This window comes from Polyodon spathula, chromosome 9, assembly GCF_017654505.1.
Source record: "Polyodon spathula isolate WHYD16114869_AA chromosome 9, ASM1765450v1, whole genome shotgun sequence".
In the NCBI taxonomy this organism is placed as follows: Eukaryota; Metazoa; Chordata; class Actinopteri; order Acipenseriformes; family Polyodontidae; genus Polyodon; species Polyodon spathula.
The window spans coordinates 3,346,231-3,370,949 of NC_054542.1; the positions used below are offsets into that span (position 1 = coordinate 3,346,231).

A 24,719-nucleotide genomic window follows, 5' to 3' on the forward strand; every position below is an offset into this window, starting at 1 on the left:
TCTTCAAAACTACACACGTACACCTACTACACCTACTTAATAAATGAAATGTAAGCTTTTGCTATAATGCCTTTGATTGAAAATTCAGTTTGCTTCTTGTGGAAATACGCACAGTACCAGTAAAGCAGACTTGCACACACAGGGTAAAATTGTTTTCTATTCCACCCATGGATATGGTATGGGCTAGCGTGTTTACAGGTTTGATTGGTTCACCTGTCAGTCATGTTTTCAGAGATCCTTGCAACTTGTTATTACTTTGCTTACTCAGGTAATGACAAAGGTTAAGCTTTAGAGATCTTGTTATTTTTTTTTTCCAGTTCTAATTGCCATTGTCTCTGTTTTCTTTATTTTTAATGGTTGCTTCAAGAAACCCTGATAATTAGCACCCTTGACTCTGAGTAAACGTAGTGCCATTTTTTCTGTTGTTTTCAAATTAACCATAATCAGCGCCTAGTCTCTGTGGTAGCATTGTGGCACAAAGGAGCTCAGTATAAACTCCAGCAGAACTGTTTTATTTTCATTTCGGTCCTGATGACAGGGTAGTAAAACATGCACTGTAGCAGGAAACAAAATCCAAAGTAAGTGTTCTATTTCTTCATTTTGAAAATCTGAAATTTACAGTGTCTATAAATGCAACTGCAAGGTATAGAATTCCGTATCTGATATTATTATCACTGTGTTATTTACCTTGTTTGTAAAAACTACAAAGTTGCATGTTGTTTAACTGTACGTTTATCTGCTGCACAGTATACAGAAACAGGTACTATAAAGACTGAAAGGCACAAAAAACATTTAAAACTTCAGAAAAATCCACTGTTTTTGTAAAGTCAGTCTCAATTAGCATGACTCTACTACAGGTATCTATAACTAGTATCAATAGTAATATACAATATATTTTGTGTAACATTAGGATTTTGTGATTCCTTGTTGGGATTGAATTGTTTATATGTAATATTTCTTGGTCTTATCTGTTTATATTTTCTGTTTACTGTATTTTTAACCCAGGTGTTTTCTCCTTTTTGTGTATAGTTGTTGTGATTTTAATCCTGTAAAGCACCTTGAAAGGTGCTATACAAATAAAATATATTATTATTATTATTATTATTATTATTATTATTATTATTATTATTATTATTATTATTATTATACAGTAGCCTACTATAAAAGCAAAAGTGTTTGTTGCTTCTTCTGTGTTTATAACGCTCTTCATGTTTAATGAACTAATAACAGCTACTGCCAGTATGCTTTAAGTATTTAGAGTTGCCTCAGGTGGCAGGTTTTTGGATGATTAGTAACCAATAACGAGATGTAAACATTGCAAATCCTTGTTCTATGAGTAAGTGGACTACACAGAACAGCAATGTGTTACATTTAAAGTAAGTTATTGTCTGTTCTTTTTTCTTTCAGGTTAAAGTATGAACCAAAGCAAACAGAATTCAAATGGAACCGTGTTTACAGTCACCCAGTTTAAAATAAATGGTGCAGAAAGCAGTCTAGAACAATTCTACACAGAGCTTTCTGTTTTTCTTCTGATCGTGTATCTTCTTGTTATAACTGGAAACCTCATGATTATACTATTGGTAGCAGTGGACCGAAGACTTCACACACCAATGTACTTCTTTCTTTGTCATTTATCTTTTCTCGATATAGTGGTTGTAACAGCCATTATTCCAAAAATGTTAGCCATCACTGTCATGGAGGATGATATGATTTCATTTTCAGGATGCTTTTTACAAATGTATTTCTTTCTAGGTTCTCAATGCACAGAAAGCTTTCTATTAACCACAATGGCTTATGATCGCTATATTGCCATATGCAAACCTCTGCATTATAATACAATCATCACTAAGAGAATGTGTGCTATACTGATATCTATCACGTGGATGTTAGGTTTTTTTGGACCAATCCCAGCTGTAATTTATGCTGTACAATTGCCATATTGTGGACCCAACAAAGTAATCTATTGGTTCTGTGATTTTCCAAACGTAGTTCATTTGGCTTGTTCAGACACTTCATTTGTAATCAATCTAGCATTTGCAGTTGCAATGGCTGTAATATATATTCCATTTTTTATGATATTTTGTTCCTACATTAAAATAATCAGATCAGTTATTCGCATTGCTACAGCTGATGGACGGAGTAAGGCATTTTTAACTTGTTCTGCCCACATGCTGGTTGTTCTTACCTACTTCTTCTCGAATGCAGTAGTTTACCTCCTTGAAATGGTTGGGAATGTATCCTCTGATACACGGGTCCTTGTCGCTGTCTTCAATTGTTTTTTAACGCCGTTGGCCAATCCCATCATTTATTGTTTGAGGAATAAAGAAATAAAAGATGCTATAACAAAGTACATCCTAGTGAAAAAAATATTTCCTTTGCATTCCAAAATATAGTTATTGTTCTGATTCTGGTTCTGCTGTCATGTTAGCAGGCTTAAAAGAACCTGACTGCCACTGCACACATGTACCAGTGTGTGGCGGGGAATGGATCCATGTAGATGTGCTTATCTTAGTAGTTAAAGGGTTACTCCATTTAATCCATAGGCATGTGATCATGCACATTTACTTCAATATAAAGTTAAAGGAATACTGTATACAAGCTACATTTCTGGGATTTCTAACCCATTTAATATACTGTTATTGCGTGCTTTTTTATTTGATATTTATTTATTTGTTTAGACTTAATTTATCATGCTTACCAACTGAAATGAAGTGATTTAAAAAATGACCACTAGGGGGTGTACAACTGTAATTTCTGTCCCCTTTACAACTGAGATAACAGTGAGTAAACCCAACAGTTAATGTATAAATGCGCTGTATCCTTGCTCACAAAAGGTGCGCTGTTCTAAAGATTAGTGTGAATGAAACCATAACGCAAGACCTGTTACAAAGCAGCTCGATTAACTCCAGATTTGACTACAAGGTTAACAAGGCACACTTGAGCTAGTTGCATGTACACTCTGGCTAATCAAGTCTCATACCCAGCCCTGTATCACCTTTATAAAAATGAAGTGATGTATTGATTTAATCTACAGAAGTTAAATAATTCATGTTGCTCGCTGCATCGTGCACGATATGAAAAATCTGTAGATCTCTAAATTAATTGGTTGTGTCTGTAGCTCTCCAAATAATAAAGAGTGACAGAGAAGTCAGAAATGACTAATGCACACGCCTAGTTTGTGGACTAATGGTGCTGTTGTATAGTATCTAATGGTGCATAGCTGTAATTTATATCTTGTTATGTATAAAACCATTTAAATTAATATGGACAATATTCAAATACTTTGTATATTAAAGTTCAACAAATAACTGAAAGTTATACATAAAGTAAACTGGTGTAAAATGTAATAATGTATATTTTTAAAAACAACATTTTCTAAATTATTTCTGTGGGTGTGACAGGAAGAAATATAATCTAAATTGCCTCTGTTTGTGAATGTCTGTACACCACAAAAAGAAAAATCCAGATGAAGGTAATGATTGCACACATACCACATGATACATATGCTGCTTTTGGCCTAAAGTCATTGTTTCCTAAACTCATCAACATTCATCAGTGTCAACTTCATGCGACCTCTGTAATTTCCTGTCTTCCAGAGAAGTTACTTGAACCTTATCTGTTTTTATGTTCATATAACAGTAAAAGTAAAAATAAAGGGCCCAAACTGAATGTATTGAGCACAATGGCAAGTGTGTATTACAGTACGTTTCTATAACATTTAGAACAGAGCCCCATGCTCCAGACAGCATCCGCGTTTGCCTTATTTGCATATTACCTGAATAAGTGTTTACATACTTTTGAGTCCTTAACCTTGTGACTTTGAAACGCTTTAGTAAGGATTTTGTCATCTGTGTACGTACGTACGCACGCACGCACGCACGCACGCACGCACGCACGCACGCACGCACACAGTATTACGTTGAATTAATGCCGCCCTCGAATTAAATTCCGGACCGCTTTGCTCTTGATAATGACCCAAATTCTCGGCGGCTCTAGTTTTCAAATAACGTTATTTCCACAACCTTTCAATTAAAATATAATGTGGTATTTTGCTGTACTAATATAACAAACTATGGCTTACTACTTTATATGAATTATCATGTTATGCACGAATGTAAGAATAGTTTTTTTTTTTTTTCTGTAGTGGTGTGCTTTTTTCTTTCAAATAGTATATATCAATAATCATTTGCGTGATAAATTTTAATATGAAATGTATACACTATTGCAGTTTACAGGATACATTAGTTTCTCTAATGTAGCCAATTTTAAATATAGACTGTCCGTTTTCACTTACGTCCCAAATTATGGGCCGCTTTGCTTTTTAGATCATTTTCGAATTCAGCCCAGTTTTTGGGACAGCCGAGACTCTAGCACACACCACCATGCAACCCCTGTACGTATCACCCAACACGCAACCCCTGCACGCACACACCACCATGCAACCCCTGCACGCACACACCACCATGTAAACCCTGCATGCACACACCACCATGCAACCACTGCACACTCACACCACCATGAAACCCCTGCACGCTCAGACCACCATGCAACCCCTGCATGCACACACCTAGCCATCACTTACACTGCTTATTTCTGGAACAGAAACACCTAGAACCACCTGTTCAAACAGAACCTTCATGTGAGGTGTTGGGTTCACACACCCCCAGTCCTGTCGTAAAAGTAACGTATAGGAGTAGGAGACTGCGGGGGCGAGCCCCAAGTGCACTCTCCCCCCACCCATTGAAAGTGATATAAACTCAGAGGAGCGCCCCAAACCAACTCCTAAAACAGCGAAGTGATTCACCCAAAAAATTGAATTCCAGTAATGCCAGTGCAGTCATACTGTTACTTCACCCCCAAACGGTTACCGGTAAGGCACACAACGGGTGGGGCCCCGCCACATTCAAATGGTTCTACACTCAGGGGACCAGCCTTTGTTGCAATTCTTTGCAAAAAAATATTTTCAGGGTGTTCAGCCTCTGTTCAACAGATTTTCATGCATATCTCTTGAACCCGAGCACGTATAATCATTGAAAGTGATGTAGACTCAGAGGAGCGCCCCAAACCACCTCCTAAAACTGCGCAGTGGTTCACCCAAAAACTTAAGTCATTACGAAAAAAATAATTTTGCCAAGCCATCCTGGGTGGGGCCCCGCCACAAAAAAAATAAAGTTCCTAACCTCAACAGAACCCGAGATACGCCCTGTCAAAAGATTATTATTCTAGATGATAGAAATATGCTATTTGAAAGAAAAAAGTACACCACTACAGAAAAAAACAAAAAAAAAACAAAACCAGAGCAGGCCAAAATTTGGGACAATATCAGAGCGTCCCGGAATTTGGGACATTACCTGAAAATTACAGCGGTCCAGAATTTAGGAAGTAAATCTAAAGACCAAAGCGGCCCACAATTTGGGGCGTTATCTGCAAACCAAATCAGCCCAAAATTTGTGACATTAAGCAAAGCGGCCCATTATTTGGGACGTAAATGAAAACAGGGGCAGTCTATATTTAAAACTGTGATTACATTTAAGATAAACTAATGTATCCTGTAACAAAACTGCAATAGTGTATATATGTGATATTAAAATCGTGCAAAAGATTATAGATATATGCTGTTTGAAAGAAAAAAGTACACCACTACAGAAAAAAAAAAATTGTTACATTCGTGCAAAACATGATCATTCATATAAAGTAATAACCCACTTTGTTATATTAGTACAGCAAAATACCACGTTATATTTTAATTGAAAGGTTGTGGAAAGCAGATCTCTCGCTCTTTCTCTCTCTGATCGTAATGTTAAAAATGCCAGCAAGCTTTTCCATTTGTGACGACATTCACGTGACAGACAAGGACCAATCAAAACGCGGCCTGTGTATGTATATTTTAAAAAACATGTGCTTAATATCTATGAAAAGATGTCGTTTTGGTTTCTCTTATAGAGAAATTACAGTGAGAACAAATAATAATAATAACCGAGTAGGATATATTTTAGTTTTAAAATAAATCAAACGATATTTAGAAGTAATATTTTTCGTTAATAAAAACAACTGCATCACACTCAACTACCGTTCTCTCCCTTCCTGTTCTGCCCCTTAGCAACTAATACGCACTCCTGATTCCCTCTAACAGCACTCCCCTGAACTCCCAACTCCCACCTAATAGGCTCTCGTTAACTGTCAGTTAATTGTACTGTATTCAGCCCCCAAAAAAACAGAAGAGTATAGTGCTGCAGATCGGAACCATTCATGGCGCTGTTTCTAAAATGCCTTAAATCATGTAATAAAATATTGCAGCGTTTGTAAAGCATAGAATTATTAATAAAGGCCGCCCTTGTATAATCGCCGCCCTCGTTTAAGGGCCTCAGTCATTATATACGCACACACACACACACACACACACACACACACACAGTGCAGTGAAAAGTATTTGCCCCACGTCTGATCATTTTTGTTCATTTTTCACATTGAATTTGGTAAGATCTGTTGGTTGTAGTAGTATATAGAGGGAGTCTGACAAAAAAAAATGACTCCAAAGTTTGGTGCTTCTTTCACTTGTTTGGAATGCGAAATGGAGAACGTTTGGGACAGTAGTGACTCTTCCTAGGAGTGGCCGTCCTGCCACAATCTCTCCAAGAGCAAGGCGTAAAATCATCCAGGAAGTCACAAAGAACCCTAGAACAACATCCAGGGATCTTTCTCACCTCGGCTAAGGTCAGTGTTCATGACTCCACCATCAGAAAGACACTGGGCAAAAATGGGATTCATGGCAGAGTAGCAAGGCGGCAACCACTGCTCACTAAAAAGAACATGAATGCTCATCTCAATTTTGCCAAAATGCACCTGGATGATCCCCAAGATTTCTGGAACAATGTTATATGGACAGATGAGTAAAAAGTGGAACTTTTTGGCTAATATGGGCCCTGTTAGAGTTAGGGTTAGGGTTAGGGTTAGGTCTTGCGAAAACCAAGCACTGCATTCCACAGTAAGAACCTCATACCAACAGTCAAGCATGGTGGTGGTACAGTCATGATTTGGAGATCCATTACTGCATCAGGACCTGGACGACGTTCCATCATTGAAGGAACCATGAATTCTGCTCTGTATCAGAATTCTACAGGAGAATGTCAGACAATCTGCCCATGAGCTGAAGCTGAAGCGCAGCTGGGTCATGCAGCAAGACAATTATCTGAAACAAACAAACACGTCTACATCAGAATGGTTGAACAAGAAAGTGAAAGTTTTGGAATGGCCTCGTCAAAGTCCAGACCTATACCCCATTGAGATGTTGTGGCAGGACCTGAAACGAGCAGTTTATGCCCGAAAACCCACAAATGTCACTGAGTTGAAGCAGTTCTGCATGAAGGAGTGGGCCAAAATTCCTCCACGGCGCTGTAAGAGACTGATCAATAACTACAGGAAGCGTTTGGTACAGTTATTGCTGCTAAAGGTGGCGTAACCAGTTGAGTCTAAGGGGGCGATTACTTTTTCACCCAGGGGCATTGGGTGTTGCATAACTTTCTTTAATATATAAATGAAATAAGTATCAAAATGTTGTGTTATTTGTTCACTCAGGGTACCTTTTATCTAATATTAGATTTTGGTTGAAGAGCTGACAACATTCAGTTTCAGAAATATGCAAAAATGCAGAAAATACTTTATATATTAAACATATATATATATATATATATATATATATATATATATATATATATATATAACATATAACAGTACTGTGCAAAAGTTTTAGGCAGGTGTGAATAAATGCTGTAAAGTAAGAATGATTTCAAAAATAGACATGTTAATAGTTTATATTTATCAATTAACAAAATGCAAAGTGAGTGAACAAAAGAAAAATCTACATCAAATCAATATTTGATGTGACCACCCTTTGCCTTCAAAACAGCATCAATTCTTCTAGGTACACTTGCACACAGTTTTTGAAGGTACTCGGCAGGTAGGTTGGCCCAAACATCTTGGAGAACTAACCACAGTCCTTCTGTGGATATAGGCAGCCTCAGTTCCTTCTCTCTCTTCATGTAATCCCAGACAGACTCAGAGATCAGGGCTCTGTGGGGGCCATACCATCACTTCCAGGAATCCTTGTTCTTCTTTACGCTGAAGATAGTTCTTAATGACTTTCGCTGTATGTTTGGGGTCGTTGCATGCTGCAGAATAAATTTGGGGCCAATCAGATGCCTCCCTGATGGTACTGCATGATGGATAAGTATCTGCCTGTACTTCTCAGCATTGAGGAGACCATTAATTCTGACCAAATCCCAAACTCCATTTACAGAAATCCAGCCCCAAACTTGCAAGGAACCTCCATCATGCTTGACTGTTGCCTGCAGACACTCATTCGTGTACCGCTCTCCAGCCCTTCAGCGAACAAACTGCCTTCTGCTACTGCCAAATATTTCAAATTTTGATTCATCAGTCCAGAGCACCTGCTGCCATTTTTCTGCACCCCAGTTCCTGTGTTTTCGTGCATAGTTGAGTCGCTTGGCCTTGTTTCCACGTCGGAGGTATAGCTTTTTGGCCGCAAGTCTTCCATGAAGGCCACTTCTGACCAGACTTCTCCGGACTGTAGATGGGTGTACCAGGGTCCAACTGTTTTCTGCCAATTCTGAGCTGATGGCATTGCTGGACATCTTCCGATTGCGAAGGGAAGTAAGCATAATGTGTCTTTTATCTGCTGCAGTAAGTTTCCTTGGCCGACCACTGCATCTACGGTCCTCAACGTTGCCCGTTTCTTTGTGCTTCTTCAAAAGAGCTTGGACAGGACATCTGGAAACCCCTGTCTGCCTTGAAATTTCTGCCTGGGAGAGACCTTTTTGATGCTGTATAACTACCTTGTGTCTTGTTGCTGTGCTCAGTCTTGCCATGGTGTATGACTTTTGACAGTAAACTGTCTTCAGCAACCTCACCTTGTTAGCTAAGTTTGGCTGTTCCTCACCCAGTTTTATTCCTCCTACACAGCTGTTTCTGTTTCAGTTAATGATTGTGTTTCAACCTATATTTTGAATTGATGATCATTAGCACCTGTTTAGTATAATTGTTTAATCATACACCTGACTATATGCCTACAAAATCCATGACTTTGTGCAAGTGTACCTAGAAGAATTGATGCTGTTTTGAAAGCAAAGGGTGTCACACCAAATATGGATTTGATTTAGATTTTTCTTCTGTTCACTCACTTTGCATTTAGTTAATTGATAAATATAATCTATTAACATGTCTATTTTTGAAAGCATTCTTACTTTACAGCATTTTTTCACAGCTGCCTAAAACTTTTGCACAGTACTATATATATATATATATATATATATATATATATATATATATATATATATATATATATATATATATATATATATATATACTTTCAAAATACTGGCAGTACTTTACAGGTTTGATTGGTTCACCTGTCAGTCATGTTTTCAAAGATCCTTGCAATTTGTTATTACTTTGCTTGCTCAGGTAATGACAAAGGTTAAGCTTTAGAGATCTTGTTATTTTTTTTTCCAGTTCTAATTGCTACTGTCTCTTTTTATAATTTCTTTATTTTTAATGGCTGCTTCAAGAAACCCTGATAATTAGCACCCTTGACTCTCTGAGTAAACGTAGTGCCGTTTTTTCTGTTGTTTTTAAATTAAGCATAATCAGCGCCTAGTCTCTGTGGTAGCATTGTGGCACAAAGGAGCTCAGTATAAACTCCAGCAGAATTGTTTTATTTTCATTTCGGTCCTGATGATAGGGTAGTAAAACATGCACTGCAGCGGGAAACAAAATTCAAAGTAAGTGTTCTATTTCTTCATTTTGAAAATCTGAAATTTACAGTGTCTATAAATGCAACTGCAAGGTATAGAATTCCGTACCTGATATCATTATCACTGTGTTATTTAACCTTGTTTGTAAAAACTACAAAGTAACAGCATCTGCATTATATGCATGTTGTTTAACTGTACATTTATCTGCTGCACAGTATACAGAAACAGGTACTATAAAGACTGAAAGGCACAAAAAACATTTAAAACTTCAGAAAAATCCACTGTTTTTGTAAAGTCAATCTCAATTAGCATGACTCTACTACAGGTACCTACAACTAGTATCAATAGTAATATACAATATATTTTGTGTAACATTAGGATTTTGTGATTCCTTGTTGGGATTGAATTGTTTATATGTAATATTTCTTGGTCTTATCTGTGTATATTTTCTGTTTACTGTATTTTTAACCCAGGTGTTTCTCCGTTTTGTGTATAGTTGTTGTAATTTTAATCCTGTAAAGCACCTTGAAAGGTGCTATACAAATAAAATATATTATTATTATTATTATTATTATTATTATTATTATTATTATTATTATTATACAGTAGCCTACTATAAAAGCAAAAGTGTTTGTTGCTTCTTCTGTGTTTAAAACGTTCTTCATGTTTAATTAACTATTAACAGCTACTGCCAGTATGCTTTAAGTTATTAGGGTTGCCTCAGGTGGCAGGCTTTTGGATGATTAGTTACCAATGTTAATTAATGGATTACAAAGTACAATGAAACTGAAAACAGAAAAGAAAAAAAAACAAAAAGCAATCCAAAAACCAATGTTGTTAACGAGATTTAAACATTGCGAATCCTTGTTCTATGAGTAAGTGGACTACACAAAACAGCAATGTGTTACATTTAAAGTAAGTTATTGTCTGTTCTTTTTTCTTTCAGGTTAAAGTATGAACCAAAGCAAACAGAATTCAAATGGAACCGTGTTTACAGTCACCCAGTTTAAAATAAATGGTGCAGAAAGCAGTCTAGAACAATTCTACACAGAGCTTTCTGTTTTTCTTCTGATCGTGTATCTTCTTGTTATAACTGGAAACCTCATGATTATACTATTGGTAGCAGTGGACCGAAGACTTCACACACCAATGTACTTCTTTCTTTGTCATTTATCTTTTCTCGATATAGTGGTTGTAACAGCCATTATTCCAAAAATGTTAGCCATCACTGTCATGGAGGATGATATGATTTCATTTTCAGGATGCTTTTTACAAATGTATTTCTTTCTAGGTTCTCAATGCACAGAAAGCTTTCTATTAACCACAATGGCTTATGATCGCTATATTGCCATATGCAAACCTCTGCATTATAATACAATCATCACTAAGAGAATGTGTGCTATACTGATATCTATCACGTGGATGTTAGGTTTTTTTGGACCAATCCCAGCTGTAATTTATGCTGTACAATTGCCATATTGTGGACCCAACAAAGTAATCTATTGGTTCTGTGATTTTCCAAACGTAGTTCATTTGGCTTGTTCAGACACTTCATTTGTAATCAATTTAGCATTTGCATCTGCAATGGCTATAATATATATTCCATTTTTTATGATATTGTGTTCCTACATTAAAATAATCAGATCAGTTATTCGCATTGCTACAGCTGATGGACGGAGTAAGGCATTTTTAACTTGTTCTGCCCACATGCTGGTTGTTCTTACCTACTTCTTCTCAAATGCAGTAGTTTACCTCCTTGAAATGGTTGGGAATGTATCCTCTGATACACGGGTCCTCGTCGCTGTCTTCAATTGTTTTTTAACGCCATTGGCCAATCCCATCATTTATTGTTTGAGGAATAAAGAAATAAAAGATGCTATAACAAAGTACATCCTAGTGAAAAAAATATTTCCTTTGCATTCCAAAATATAGTTATTGTTCTGATTCTGGTTCTGCTGTCATGTTAGCAGGCTTAAAAGCACCTGACTGCCACTGCACACATGTACCAGTGTGCAGAGGGGAATGGATCCACGTAGATGTGCTTATCTTAGTAGTTAAAGGGTTACTCCATTTAATCCATAGGCATGTGATCATGCACACTTACTTCAATAAAGTTAAAGGAATACTGTGTGCAAACTACATTTCTGGGATTTCTAACCCATTTAATATACTGTTATTGCGTGTGTTTTTTATTAGATTTTTTTTTTTATTAGACTGTTTATCAGGCATACCAACTAATATCCTTTTTCAAGCGGGATTTCAGAAAGAAGTGATTTTAAAAAATGACCACTAGGGGGTGTGCAACTGTAATTTCTGTCCCCTTTACAACTGAGGTAACAGTGAGTTAGTAAACCCAACAGTTAATGTATAAATGCGCTGTATCCTTGCTCACAAAAGGTGTGCTATTCTAAAGCTTAGTGTGAATGAAACCATAAAGCAAGACCTGTTGCAAAGCAGCTCGATTAATTCCAGATTTGACTGCAAGGTTAACAAGGCACACTTGAGCTAGTTGCATGTACACCCTGGCTAATCAAGCCTATGGTATAACCTGGAATGGAGCTTTTTATGAGTCTCATGCCCAGCCCTGTACCACTTGCCTCTACAAGAGCCTTTATAAAAATGAAAAGTGACGTATTGAGTTAATCTATAAAAGTTAAATAATTCATGTTGCTCGCTGCATCGTGCACGATATGAAAAATCTGTAGATCTCTAAATTAATTGGTTGTGTCTGTAGATCTCCAAATAATTGATCTATAGAAAAAATGTCACAGAGGAGCCAGAAATGACTGATGCACACGCCTAGTTTGTGGACTAATGGTGCTGTGGTACAGTTTCTAATGGTGCTGAAATTGATATATTGTTATGTATAAACGCATTTAAATGAATATGGAAAATATTCAAATATTTTGTATATTAATGTTAAACAAATAACTGAAATTTATATATAAAGTAAGCTGGTGTAAAATGTAATATATATATATATTTTAAACATTTCCTTCAGTAGATTGAAAAGATTATTTTTGTGGGTGTGACAGGAAGAAATATAATCTAAATTGCCGCTGTTTGTGAATGTCTGTACACCACAAAAAGAAAAATCCAGATGAAGGTAATGATTGCACACATACCACATGACACATATGCTGCTTTGGGCCTAAAGTCATTGTTTCCTAAACTAATTGTTGTGGTATATAGAGGCATGCTCTTTATTTCCTTTACTTTTCATAATATTTTGTATATAGTCTTAATCTTGCATTTTGGGTTTGAAAGTCCAAATAGTTGTTTGCGACCGCTACAGAAAATGTGTAAAGGTATCAGCATCATTTGCTAGTTGTGTTGCTGCAGCATACGTTAGATATTAATATCAATTATTTAATTATTAGCTTAGCTATTCATTATTTTATTAATCAGGATCTTTGAAAGCAGCCATAAAACACTTAGTCACTCATCAGTGTCAACTTCATGCGACCTCTGTAATTTCCTGTCTTCCAGAGAAGTTACTTGAACCTTATCTGTTTTTATGTTCATGTAACGGTAAAAGTATAAATAAATAAAGGGCCCAAACTGAATGCATTCAGCAAAAGCACAAGTGTGTATTACAGTACGTTTCTATAACATTTAAAACAGAGCCCCATGCTCCAGACAGCATCCTCGTTTGCCCTATTTGCATATTATCTGGATAAGTGTTTACACACTTTTGAGTCCTTAACCCTGTGACTTTGAAAAGCTTTAGTAATGATTTTGTCATCTGCATGTACACACACCTTAGTAAGCGCATTTTATTTTATGGGACAGTTCCGACAGACAACCCAAGATCTACTTACAGCACCGCAGCCCTTGTTACGTCGGCCAACACAGCAGGGGATAAAACAAGTCTGTCTGTTTACCTTGTCCTCAACTTGAATGGTGAAAGCTTCAACTCAGAGGATGTTAGAGCTTTGCCGGCCACTCTACGGTATCCGAAAGCTGGAGGAAGATATCTTCTGTAGGGGGTTTAGTTATTTTGTTTTTTATTCAATTGTAATTTTAGTCCTGTACAATTATATTTTTAAAAAATGTGCTTACTATCTATGAAAACATTTAGTTTCGGTTTCTCTTACAGAAAGAATTACAGTGAGAAAAAATAATAATAGCCGAGTAGGACATATTTTAGTTTTAAAATAAATCAAACCGATATTCAGAGGTAATATTTTTCGTTAAGAAAAACAACTGCATCACACTCAACTACCGTGCTCTCCTTTCTTCTTGTCCCGCCCCATAGCACCCAATACACTCCTGATTCGCTGGAACAGCACTCCCCTCACCTCCCAACTCCCACCTAATTGGCTCTCGTTAACTGTCAGAAAACCGCTGTATTCAGCCCCAAAAACACACAAGAGTATATATATATAGTGCTGCACATGGGAGCATCTCATGGAGCTGCTTCTAAAATGGTTTAAATCATGTAATAAAATATTGCAGCGTTTGTAAAGCATAGTATTATTAATAAAGGCTGCCTCGTATAATCACCGCCCTCGTTTAAGGGCCGCAGTCATTTTGATTAATTTAAAATAGATGCCGCGGCGCTAAATTGAAGTAATACGATATATATATATATATATATATATATATATATATATATATATATATATATATATATATATATATATATATATATATATATAGATATAGATAGATAGATAGATAGATAGATAGATAGATAGATACACACACACACACACACACACACACACACACAGAGTGAACTGCAAATGTATATGGTCAATGGCACAATTTTTGTTGTTTTGACTCTGTATTCCAGCACTTTGGATTTGAAATGATGACTATGGATGGGGTTAAAGTGTAAACTGTCAGCTTTATTTTGAGGGTATTTTCATCCATATCGGATGAACCGTTTATAAATTACAGCACATTTTGGTAATGGTTCTGTGCATTCTTTGGACATAGTTGTTGAATTCCAAAGGGTTTTTTTCCCCAAGATGATATTTCATATCAAAGCGAAAGCAAGTTCCGCCACCCAGTGATGTCCTGCAACATTCAATCTTGCTATACTCGGTATACACCGTACCAGCAGGTGCGTAGTACAAATATTCCCACAGCTTCTCACAGATCGTCCATTTTAAGACTGGAAATTTGAACTTGCTAAAGTGTAAAGTGATGGTTCTTCTCAGCCGGAGATAACGTGTTTTGCTTTCTTCATGACCAGCATGCCACATATGGTTCCATTGCATGCTGAAAGTGGGGTGTTGATCATTCAGTTAAGTTTGGTGTTCGTAACTCTGAGGTTCTACTGTAGTTCCAGTTCATTTGCACCACAAGCAATGGGAGCACTTGTACCTAACACTCTGTCCACAGATACGGCATCACAGTTTAATATCTCCTATGATAACTGGTGTAACTGTTTCTGTGTGTCCCACACTAACTTCCATTAACTAATGGATTCCTAAGAATCCATTAGTTAAAATAACTGATATTTCAAAATCCTACCAAGTTCCATCTCATATTATATTGCATAGTCATTAAGTCAGAATGTTCAGGTGAGTAATACTATGCACTTCATCTTAAATACAGCAGGTGTGTGTTAATCTACACACGTTCAGAAATTAAATCAATTGTAAACTAAGCTGCAAAACGTAAAATGTATGTGGACCAACTTTGCGAAAAGCTATATAAACAACGTGATGGATCTGGAATGTAACTAAATTTACACATTGCAATTCGTCCACCACTAGGTGGTATAATAATTCTATGCCTTTGATCACAGTTTTTGAAGCAGATGAAATCTAATTAAATTTCCGATGGTCCGATCTGCACCTATTGCAGCATAATTATTACCATATCATTGGAAGCTCAACAGCTGTTAGCAAGTAACCCTCAAAAACATTTGTATCAATGTATATTAAATAGTTCCACCATGTGCAATAATTCTCATGTGTTTAGTAACAGGCGTATATAAAGTGCAGGGCATGTAAGACGTAAGTCTGTTTTTAGCTTTATTTCAAAAGCACTGAATTTCGTAATTAGGAAACTGTATCCAATAAATCATAAAAAAAAATGCTGCACATCACTTCTGAGGAACAACAACCCACAACACCCAATAATGAGTCTTTGATTCCTTGTAATACCTCATATATTATGGATGCAGTAAAAACAAATTGATATTTGACCCTTGAGCTGAAGGCCTAGGCAGAATGCCAGTGCAAAAGCAAGTACTGCAATTACTGTAACTGGAACACAACCATTCCCAGACACCTTTATATCACACATAGGCCATATTGCTTCGTGCTTTAGGATAGGTTGTATGAAGAGTTTATTGGCAGCAATTGTAGAAGTTTAAAGGAAAAGTATATTACAACCAGCTATATAATTGGATAAGAGCGGCAAGTAACTAATTAACAAGAGGACAGGAGTAGACATAATCAGCCTGCTTTGGATCTGAAGCATTAAACCAGCCTACAATGGTAATAGATTATTATTATTATTATTATTATTATTATTATCTGTCCATAGGACCACTTTAAGCCGTACACTCCACAGAGCTGGGCTTTACGGAAGAGTGGACAGAAAAAAGCCATTGCTTAAAGAAAAAAATAAGCAAACATGTTTGGTGCTCACCAAAAGGCATGTGGGAGACTCCCCAAACATATGGAAGAAGGTACTCTGGTCAGATGAGACTCAAATTGAGCTTTTTGGCCATCAAGGAAAACGTTATGTCTGGTGCAAACCCAACACCTCTCATCATCCTGAGAGCACCATCCCCACAGTGAAGCATGGTGGCGGCAGCATCATGATGTGGGGATGTTTTTCATCGGCAGGGACTGGGAAACTGGTCAGAATTGAAGGAATGATGGATGGTGCTAAATACAGGGAAATTCTTGAGGGAAACCTGTTCCAGTCTTCCAGAGATTTGAGACTGGGACTGAGGTTCACCTTCCAGCAGGACAATGACCCTAAGCATACTGCTAAAGCAACACTCGAGTGGTTTAAGGGGAAACATTTAAATGTCTTGCAATGGCCTAGTCAAAGCCCAGACCTCAATCCAATTGAGAATCTGTGGTATGACTTAAAGATTGCTGAACCCATCCAACTTGAAGGAGCTGGAGCAGTTTTGCCTTGAAGAATGGGCAAAAATCCCAGTGGCTAGATGTGCCAAGCTTATAGATACATACCCCAAGAGACTTGCAGCTGTAATTGCTGCAAAAGGTGGCTCTACAAAGTATTGACTTTGGGGTGGGTGAATACTTATGCACGCTCAAGATTTCTTGTTTGTTTCACAATAAAAAATATTTTGCATCTTCAACGTGGTAGGCATGTTGTGTAAATCAAATGATACAAACCCCCAAAAAATCCATCTTAATTCCAGGTTGTAAGGCAACAAAATAGGAAAAATGCCAAGGGGGGTCAATACTTTCGCAAGCCACTGTATACAGTACAAAATAATGAAGAATTCCTTTGAGATTTAGCATCAAAAATATAATTTATAAACTGAATAGATGGACTAGTTTTTCGAGACTTGGACAGCTGGCATGGCACTGACACTATGTCCATGTACAGAACAGCATGATATTAGTCTAGCCGCAATTAAAAGTGGTCATAACAGTTCACTCCCACATGGATATATCATATGCTAACAAATGCGACATCCACTCAGTACCTTTGCCAACAAACACAGTAGTGGCTATGTGTGTATGTAATTGCATTCAAACTCCAATAATTCTCATTTGTAAGCAGTTTACTGCCATAAAATATACTGTAAGTATAAAATAATAATTTTCTATTACTGTACCAGTACATGGCAAGTAAACCTAGGAGTCTGTGATATCTTTAACTCACTGCCCAATACTGTGATATCTTCAAGGGACTAACCAGACAGTATGAATAAAGTAGCTTAGTATTGTAACACAATCATAATAGGGGGTTCCCCAGAGTGGCTCGCCTGGTAAAAGCATGGCTGCTAGGTGTGCAGGGTGAGTCATAGAGGGGCCCGCAAGTTCACTCTCTGAATGTGTGAAGCTGCCGGTCTTCACCGGAGTGCTCCCCAAAGGGAATGTCACATTGGCTCTGCCACTCCCACGGATTAGGGAGGCAACACTGGCGGGGACTGTTTTTCCTCACCGGGCTGCAGCAGGTCCAGCTGGCCAGGCGCCTCCTGAGCTCAAGCAGACACATGCTGAGCTGACCATTGTCATCCAGTGCCAATCATGCAAGTTGTGTTGCATTGTAGAGTGTAACGCATGGGCTAGTGTGTGAGAAAAAATGAATACGTAGTATTCTATTCCTGTGAAAACCATGTTGTGTAATCCCTTGAACTAATTTGAGTAAAGTAATTCTTGGTAGTGAAAGTGATTCGGAAATACAGACTATGCTCACCAGAATGTTTACGGTGGTTCCATGCTTTTGTAATTACTCATTGAGTCATGTAAAATGGGCCTCGTCATTGAAATGACCTCTTATATGTGAAAGTGATAATGCCAAATGTCAAAAATAGCTGAGTAAATGTCAAGGCAATGTCAATAATAATTAATGTTCCATTGATTGTCAGCTATCTTTACATCAAAGGCTTTGTATATTTGCAGCTAAAAAAAACATAATTTGTGGCAATGAAGGCATCCTGTACAGTAGATTCTTCAAGAAAAAAAAAATTAATTAGCGCAAACATGTGCTGTGAATTCTCAGCAGTCATAAGGTTAATAAGGTCTTAAAATATGACTTCACCTTTAAACACACGACAATTTGTTTCTTCTCATGTGTTATTAGCAAACCACAAGAGAGTGTTCCACTCCAGGAAGGAAAGTAATAATAATATCCTTAAGGTTAATTTTAATATTATTTCCTAAAAATATATAGATCAGATTCACTACTGGTACAGTAAATTACTTGCATGACAACACTAAGGCCAGTCTTTTCTTTGTTACTAAATTATGTGCATTTTACTACATACACACACACAAGCAAATATGCTGCTAATTAATCATCAGTTATATTAGTCATCACAGACCAACATGCACGTCTGTGAAAACTGAACAGCAATTATCCTGGCTAATCAGCCCACCTGTGTTAAGCTAGTGCAGGGGTCAGTTGAGACTGCCACTTACCCCAAAAGGAGGGAGGGAAGGAGGGGGGCAAGACTACTGTTTGCTATAATACAGAGCATCAATATGCTGTTATTCAGACACTTTTAAAAAGCATTGCACTATGTGACAGAACCGTAGTGTGGTGACGTCTCCAGACCGGGAAGATAGACTGACACATAAAGGTACTGTGAGTTGAAGCGCTGGTCTGAGTATTTATTCAAAAATAAACAAACACTTTTACAAAAGAACATCACTCACAGAGCACAATAAAAGTTTGAACAGAAACAAGTCTCGAACACAAAAATAATTCCTCCACCAAAGCAGGTTCGCGCTGGTCCTTCTAGCATGAGTAGCGATTGTTTATTTTTCTTTTAACTTCTTTCTCTCGGCTTTCTCTTAGATCCTCTTCTCTCATCACCCACCCCGACCAGCAAAAGCTGCCAGTTTTTATACACGTGGCCATCTCCAGATTAGCAATAAATTAATCAATTTGGAGAAGGCCACATCCTTCACCGGAGTTTTAAATATGCGTGGCCAACAGCCGATCTGTTAATAATTCATTGGCTGCTGACCACGCATTCTCACAAGATGTCTGGCAGAGACGAGCTGCTAACATCGCCTCTGCCAGACCACATTTAAACTAAACAATAATACCTTCACCCGTTCTACATAACCCCAAACAATGCATTTATCAGCAATGCGTTGCCCTGCATCACTGATTGCACACAGTGCTCGTCTGCCCTGCCATACACTGTATAACAGCTTCATCCTCTTTTATCAAGGGGTCAATCTCATAAGGGTTAGCATGGTCCCTTTATCTTCTAGTGCATGCAGGTTTTTAATCTCCTGCATAAACCCTCAGCTGTGCCTCCCCTGTAACAATAAACTGTAACAGTAATGACTTGATTGTTTTCCCCATTAAAATGCCCAGAGATTAATGTGTCAGTCATCATGAGAAATGTGCAGATGGATGGCAGGTGGACTGGATGCCCTAGAGCAGGGTTTCCAAATCCTGGTCCTGGGGGACCCCTGCGTCTGCTGGTTTTCATTCCAACTGAGTTCTCAATTACTTAAATGAGCCTTTCCTTTCTTACCTATTGTCTAAGATTAGTCCAAACTTAAAAAGCCCCCCCCCTTAATCGCACGCTTTGTTTTATTTGTGTCAGAAAACAATAAAAGTGTGCAAACTCACTCAACGGTATTCCTTTATCGGTGCGCTATCTGATCTCGGCTGCCACAGTTACATCCAACACAAATCTCACAGTCTGCGTCATCAGCTGTATTGGTATAACAGCCCCCTGGATTTATAGCTCCAGCTTAGGTGCTTCTTTATTGATCCTTACAAGCAGTGTTAGAAATCAGCTATATGTGCTGGTGTCTTCTGTAACTTGAAATGCCATTTCAATGGGCTGCATTCCCTTCGTTTGTTTATTGAATTGTAGATTGAATAACATCAGAATATGTAAACGCAATGTAATCAAAAGTAAATTACTGCATAACCACTAACCGTGAGGATTAATTACGAATCACAAGTGCGAGGGAATGGAGCACATAGCACAGAGGATTTTAATAAATGCTGGTGCACTGTGATCTTAGGAAAGATAGAAAAATAAACTGCAGCTACAGTGACTGCTCCGCGAGGAGCAAATCTAATTGATACCTGGCATTCTGGACCTAGAATCAGCTGCACACCAATACCTTTCAGAGTGCGCTGTATCCATTTTCAATTTAAAATAAAACTCAATTGTAAATACAAAATAAATCAAGTAAATAAATGTCGCTGAAGGCACTAGCGGAAACTTTTGTCTTGGCTTAGTTTTGTATGTTTACCCTGTATACATGTTATTCAGTGTTGTCTTAGGTGTATTACATTGTTAAATACTGCAACATATCCTTCAAGTCTTGCAACCAAGGTGATTTATCAGCAACTCTACACAGCTAAGCAAAGTAGGCAACTCCAGTCTTGGAGTGACACTCCATTACAGGTTCAATAGGAATAAATAAGTCACTTTGTCCTAATTGATTAAGTGGAAACACCTGGATTGGAGCTGACAAAGTTGTACGCTGACCTGGAGTGCAAAGAGGCACATAAACAAATAAAAATGTGCGTCTGGTTTTTTTGGGGGTGAAATGAAGGAAGAGTCATACAAATAGATGTTCCTTTGCTTTTTGGCAATTTTATATGTTCAGAAACAGTAAGCTGGCAAGCCACATTTACTTCAGCTACAGTAAATTGCATACATAAGTGATAAATAACACTTTGGGTGAATTGCAGTATACCATATTTATTCTACAGCAACTAAAATGTGGACTAGAAAATCCTGCAGATCTCTATTAACTTAATCCTGATTGCAACACACCAAACAGATGATTGGACCAAGTTAGACCAATAATGGGGACTAACCTACAGCTACGGCCAAAAGTTTTACCTCACCCTATAGAATTGACACATTTTGCATCATAATGTTAAATCAAACTTAAATAACGTTATGTTATTATATTAAATTACATACCACTGTAGTTTTCCCATATACTTAACAAAAAACTGACAAATTGAAAAATGTGATATTTCAAAATCTAGCATGAAACGTTGTACTTTTATAAGCTTCTGGTAGACTTCTGTGATATCATTTTGTAGTTTCTTTGACTATATATATATATATATATATATATATATATATATATATATATATATATATATATATACACAAGACTTTTTTGTGTACTAATTTCTGTAGATTATTCTACGTTTAGAAATCATACCCACACAAAAAGAAATGGCTGCAATGTGTAAACTGAAACATTTATTGATGTATATGTTACTACTGTATTTACAAAATAAAGTTGCTATTTTTCAATTATTTTCTCTTTGCACAATTAAGCACTGAAGCCAAAGGAAGGAAAAGGTGACAAGATGGACTGTAGATTTATTCTGTTTTACTCAATATGTTATCAGGTTCTTCAAGTGAAATATGTGAAAGGCTAGTGAGTAAGCCCTCTGTGGAACCAAGTGTCAATGTACCTGGAACCCTCCATGTTTTAGCACCCTAAAACCAGCACTGGCACCATATGCACTTATTTAGTAAGACTGAACTCTCAGTTATATTAATGCACAAAGTTGGTTGCTACACAGGCAGGACACATCATGCAGAATCAGCTTTCAAAACAGTTAGTGTTGTCGCTTCAAATATTCACATATCCCCCGCCATCTTCCCGATATCCCGAAAAACACCAATATGAGCGCTGATACAATACTGCATGAATGAGCTGAGGCTTCAAACATGCTGTATGGTTGCTCAGTTAATTAAACATGCCATTAACTGGGGGCATATTTGTAGTCCCGAGTCTTGCTCTTTGCCAGAGTCAAAATTCAACTTTATGCAAACAATGTTATGCAAGCCCTGTGCCATAGTGTTTTTTGTTTATTATTTCTATATAGGGTGTGTCCTTTACATCATGGGTTGTGATCTTTCTGAGGGATCCCACGTGTAAAACCTTTGCAGAAATCCTTTTTCTCTTCTTTTTGCAGCTGCAGCTAATATTCAGGACATTGCAAGCTTCAAACTTCAACAGGGGAGAACAAAGGTTAGAGCCGACATTAATAACTCACTGGACTTGGCAATTATGTACAGCCATGTACAGTCAAATACATGGACTGTCTTTAAAAGCAATGCAGTTTGGCACTTTGTACAGCACAACAGAATTCAAAGTCAAATTAGTGGCAAAAGATATGCAGGAAGTGCAAAACCAAGTTAGATTTTTTTTTTTTTTGTAGACAAACTGGCATATGCACAAGATAATTTGAATTTGGTGTTTTTAGTAGATCTGAACTATATAAGTTACTTCAACAAGGCTCAACTAGAATCAGCTAAACCAATTCTAAATGTAATTGGCTGTAATTGTGAAATAGATACCCAGATGACATCATCACAACCAAGCAAAACTGGAATCTTATTCCTACTGTACACTGTAATATTATACCAACATTTAAATAAAAAGGAAAATGCACACCTTGCATGGAAACACATTAGAAGTTAATGCAAGAACTATATCCAGAGCTTGTGTTGCATTTTTTTGTAAAAAAAAAAATTAATAAATTATAAATACCAAAGAAAAATAATGCTGATTACATTTAATGTTCTACAGTGCAGTCTGTATCCAACATTTAATGTATACAGAAATAAACTTTGTAAAGAAGCTATGACAGACTACACAAAAACACATTCTAACAGTGGCGGTTTGTTGATATATATCTTTGAAATGTTTAAGAACTTTTTGCCAAATAAATAATTAAATAATGGAAAAGTCAAAGCAGGTAGGATCATGCTGAGATGTTCACTGGAACATTGTTTGCTGTATATTTCTTCTGAACAGGTATAGCAGTCATTTTAATATCCCTGAAAGACAAAAAAAAAACTGACTTATTTTGTATTATAATTCTGTAATATACTGGATGTTTCACTGTTCAAGGTTAAGTATGCAGGTGTCAGTGTGTGAACAGAACTTCAAATCCCCCTTTGACAATGTTCTGCTCGAATGAGCTGGAAATCTCTGGTAGCAGCACTTTCGAATGAGCTGAGAATCTCTGGTAGCAGCACTTTCAAATGAGCTGAGAATCTCTGGTAGCAGCACTTTCGAATGAGCTGAGAATCTCTGGTAGCAGCACTTTCGAATGAGCTGAGAATCTCTGGTAGCAGCACTTTCGAATGAGCTGAGAATCTCTGGTAGCAGCACTTTCGAATGAGCTGAGAATCTCTGATAACAGCACTTTCTTTCTTCCTTGAGATGTGATTTATAATCACCAGAGCTGAAAGATGACAACAACATGTGGAGAGAGAAATTATATTATTGTTTAGCCTAACTTCTGTTTTTATTTAGTCAACAAAACAAAATGAATCACAGTAGTGCCACCTCCAGACCTGTTAAAAATCCACAACCAGCTCTGTCCAGCTGCTGGCCATCCGTCAGGTAAATAAATAGCTTTGTTTTTTCAACTTAATCTTTTTAGAGTTGTGCAATACTCCAATATTGTGTTCATATAGCTGGACACCCAAGTGAATATTAATCTATGGCTTGTGTTTTTACCTAACAAAGAACAAATAGGTCTTATACTGATTAACAGGCTATTATCATTATTTTGCATAACTGTCAATCCTATTGCCACTAGGAACCACCTATTTTAAATGTTACAAAATGCCAAACCATAGACCAAAAACACAATGGGGCTTCTTGGTTTCATCATAATTTCTATATAAGTGTGTGTTTGAGAACTGCTTAGTCATGCGCCACACATACAGTACTATTAACTGGATTGTCAATCAATGGGCCACTAATTACTCCCAATAAATCCATCTATTATTTATTTATTTAACATTATTTGGGTTTGGAAACTAGAAAGGTCTATGGCAAAATGGTGCCTTTAAAGAGTGTTGAGCTTGAAACCTTGGAGCCTGCATTTACTCAAAGCTACAGATGCCAGTGGAGAAAGAGTACCCCCAAAATACAAGCTCTTTTACTTCCCTCCTATGTGCTTAGCCATTGAATACATGCACTCGCCTACAAAATTAGCCCTTCTTTTACATATCAACCATTGATTTTCTGAATATGTTATTCACCCTCATAACATAACATATATATATATATATATATATATATATATATATATATATATATATATATATATATATATAATGTTTTCTCTAAAAAATCTGGGAATTTATTTTGATCAGTTTTAATTGTTTTTTAGTCACATAACATTTTGTTTTAACAAAACACAGGAAAAGCAGTCTTTTGGCTCCAGATGTCCCATTCACTTGCTCTGACTCCTTGCAGACCTTACAGGTATCTTCATGTAATGATATTCATTGGCTTTCCTATT

At 37.0% G+C, this 24,719-nt stretch overlaps 2 protein-coding genes across 2 annotated transcripts; both read left to right on the forward strand.

The window, feature by feature from the left end:
- The first annotated feature begins 1,415 nt into the window (after positions 1-1,415).
- LOC121321202 (olfactory receptor 6N1-like) lies at positions 1,416-2,393 on the forward strand. Its single transcript, XM_041260102.1, has one exon. The coding sequence runs from the start codon at positions 1,416-1,418 to the stop codon at positions 2,391-2,393; it is 978 nt and encodes a 325-aa protein (XP_041116036.1).
- An 8,331-nt stretch (positions 2,394-10,724) lies between these two features.
- Positions 10,725-14,613, forward strand: LOC121321203 (olfactory receptor 6N1-like). The gene is made up of 2 exons (XM_041260103.1): positions 10,725-11,543; positions 14,569-14,613. The coding sequence occupies exons 1-2, from the start codon at positions 10,725-10,727 to the stop codon at positions 14,611-14,613; spliced, it is 864 nt and encodes a 287-aa protein (XP_041116037.1).
- The last annotated feature ends 10,106 nt before the right edge of the window (positions 14,614-24,719 follow it).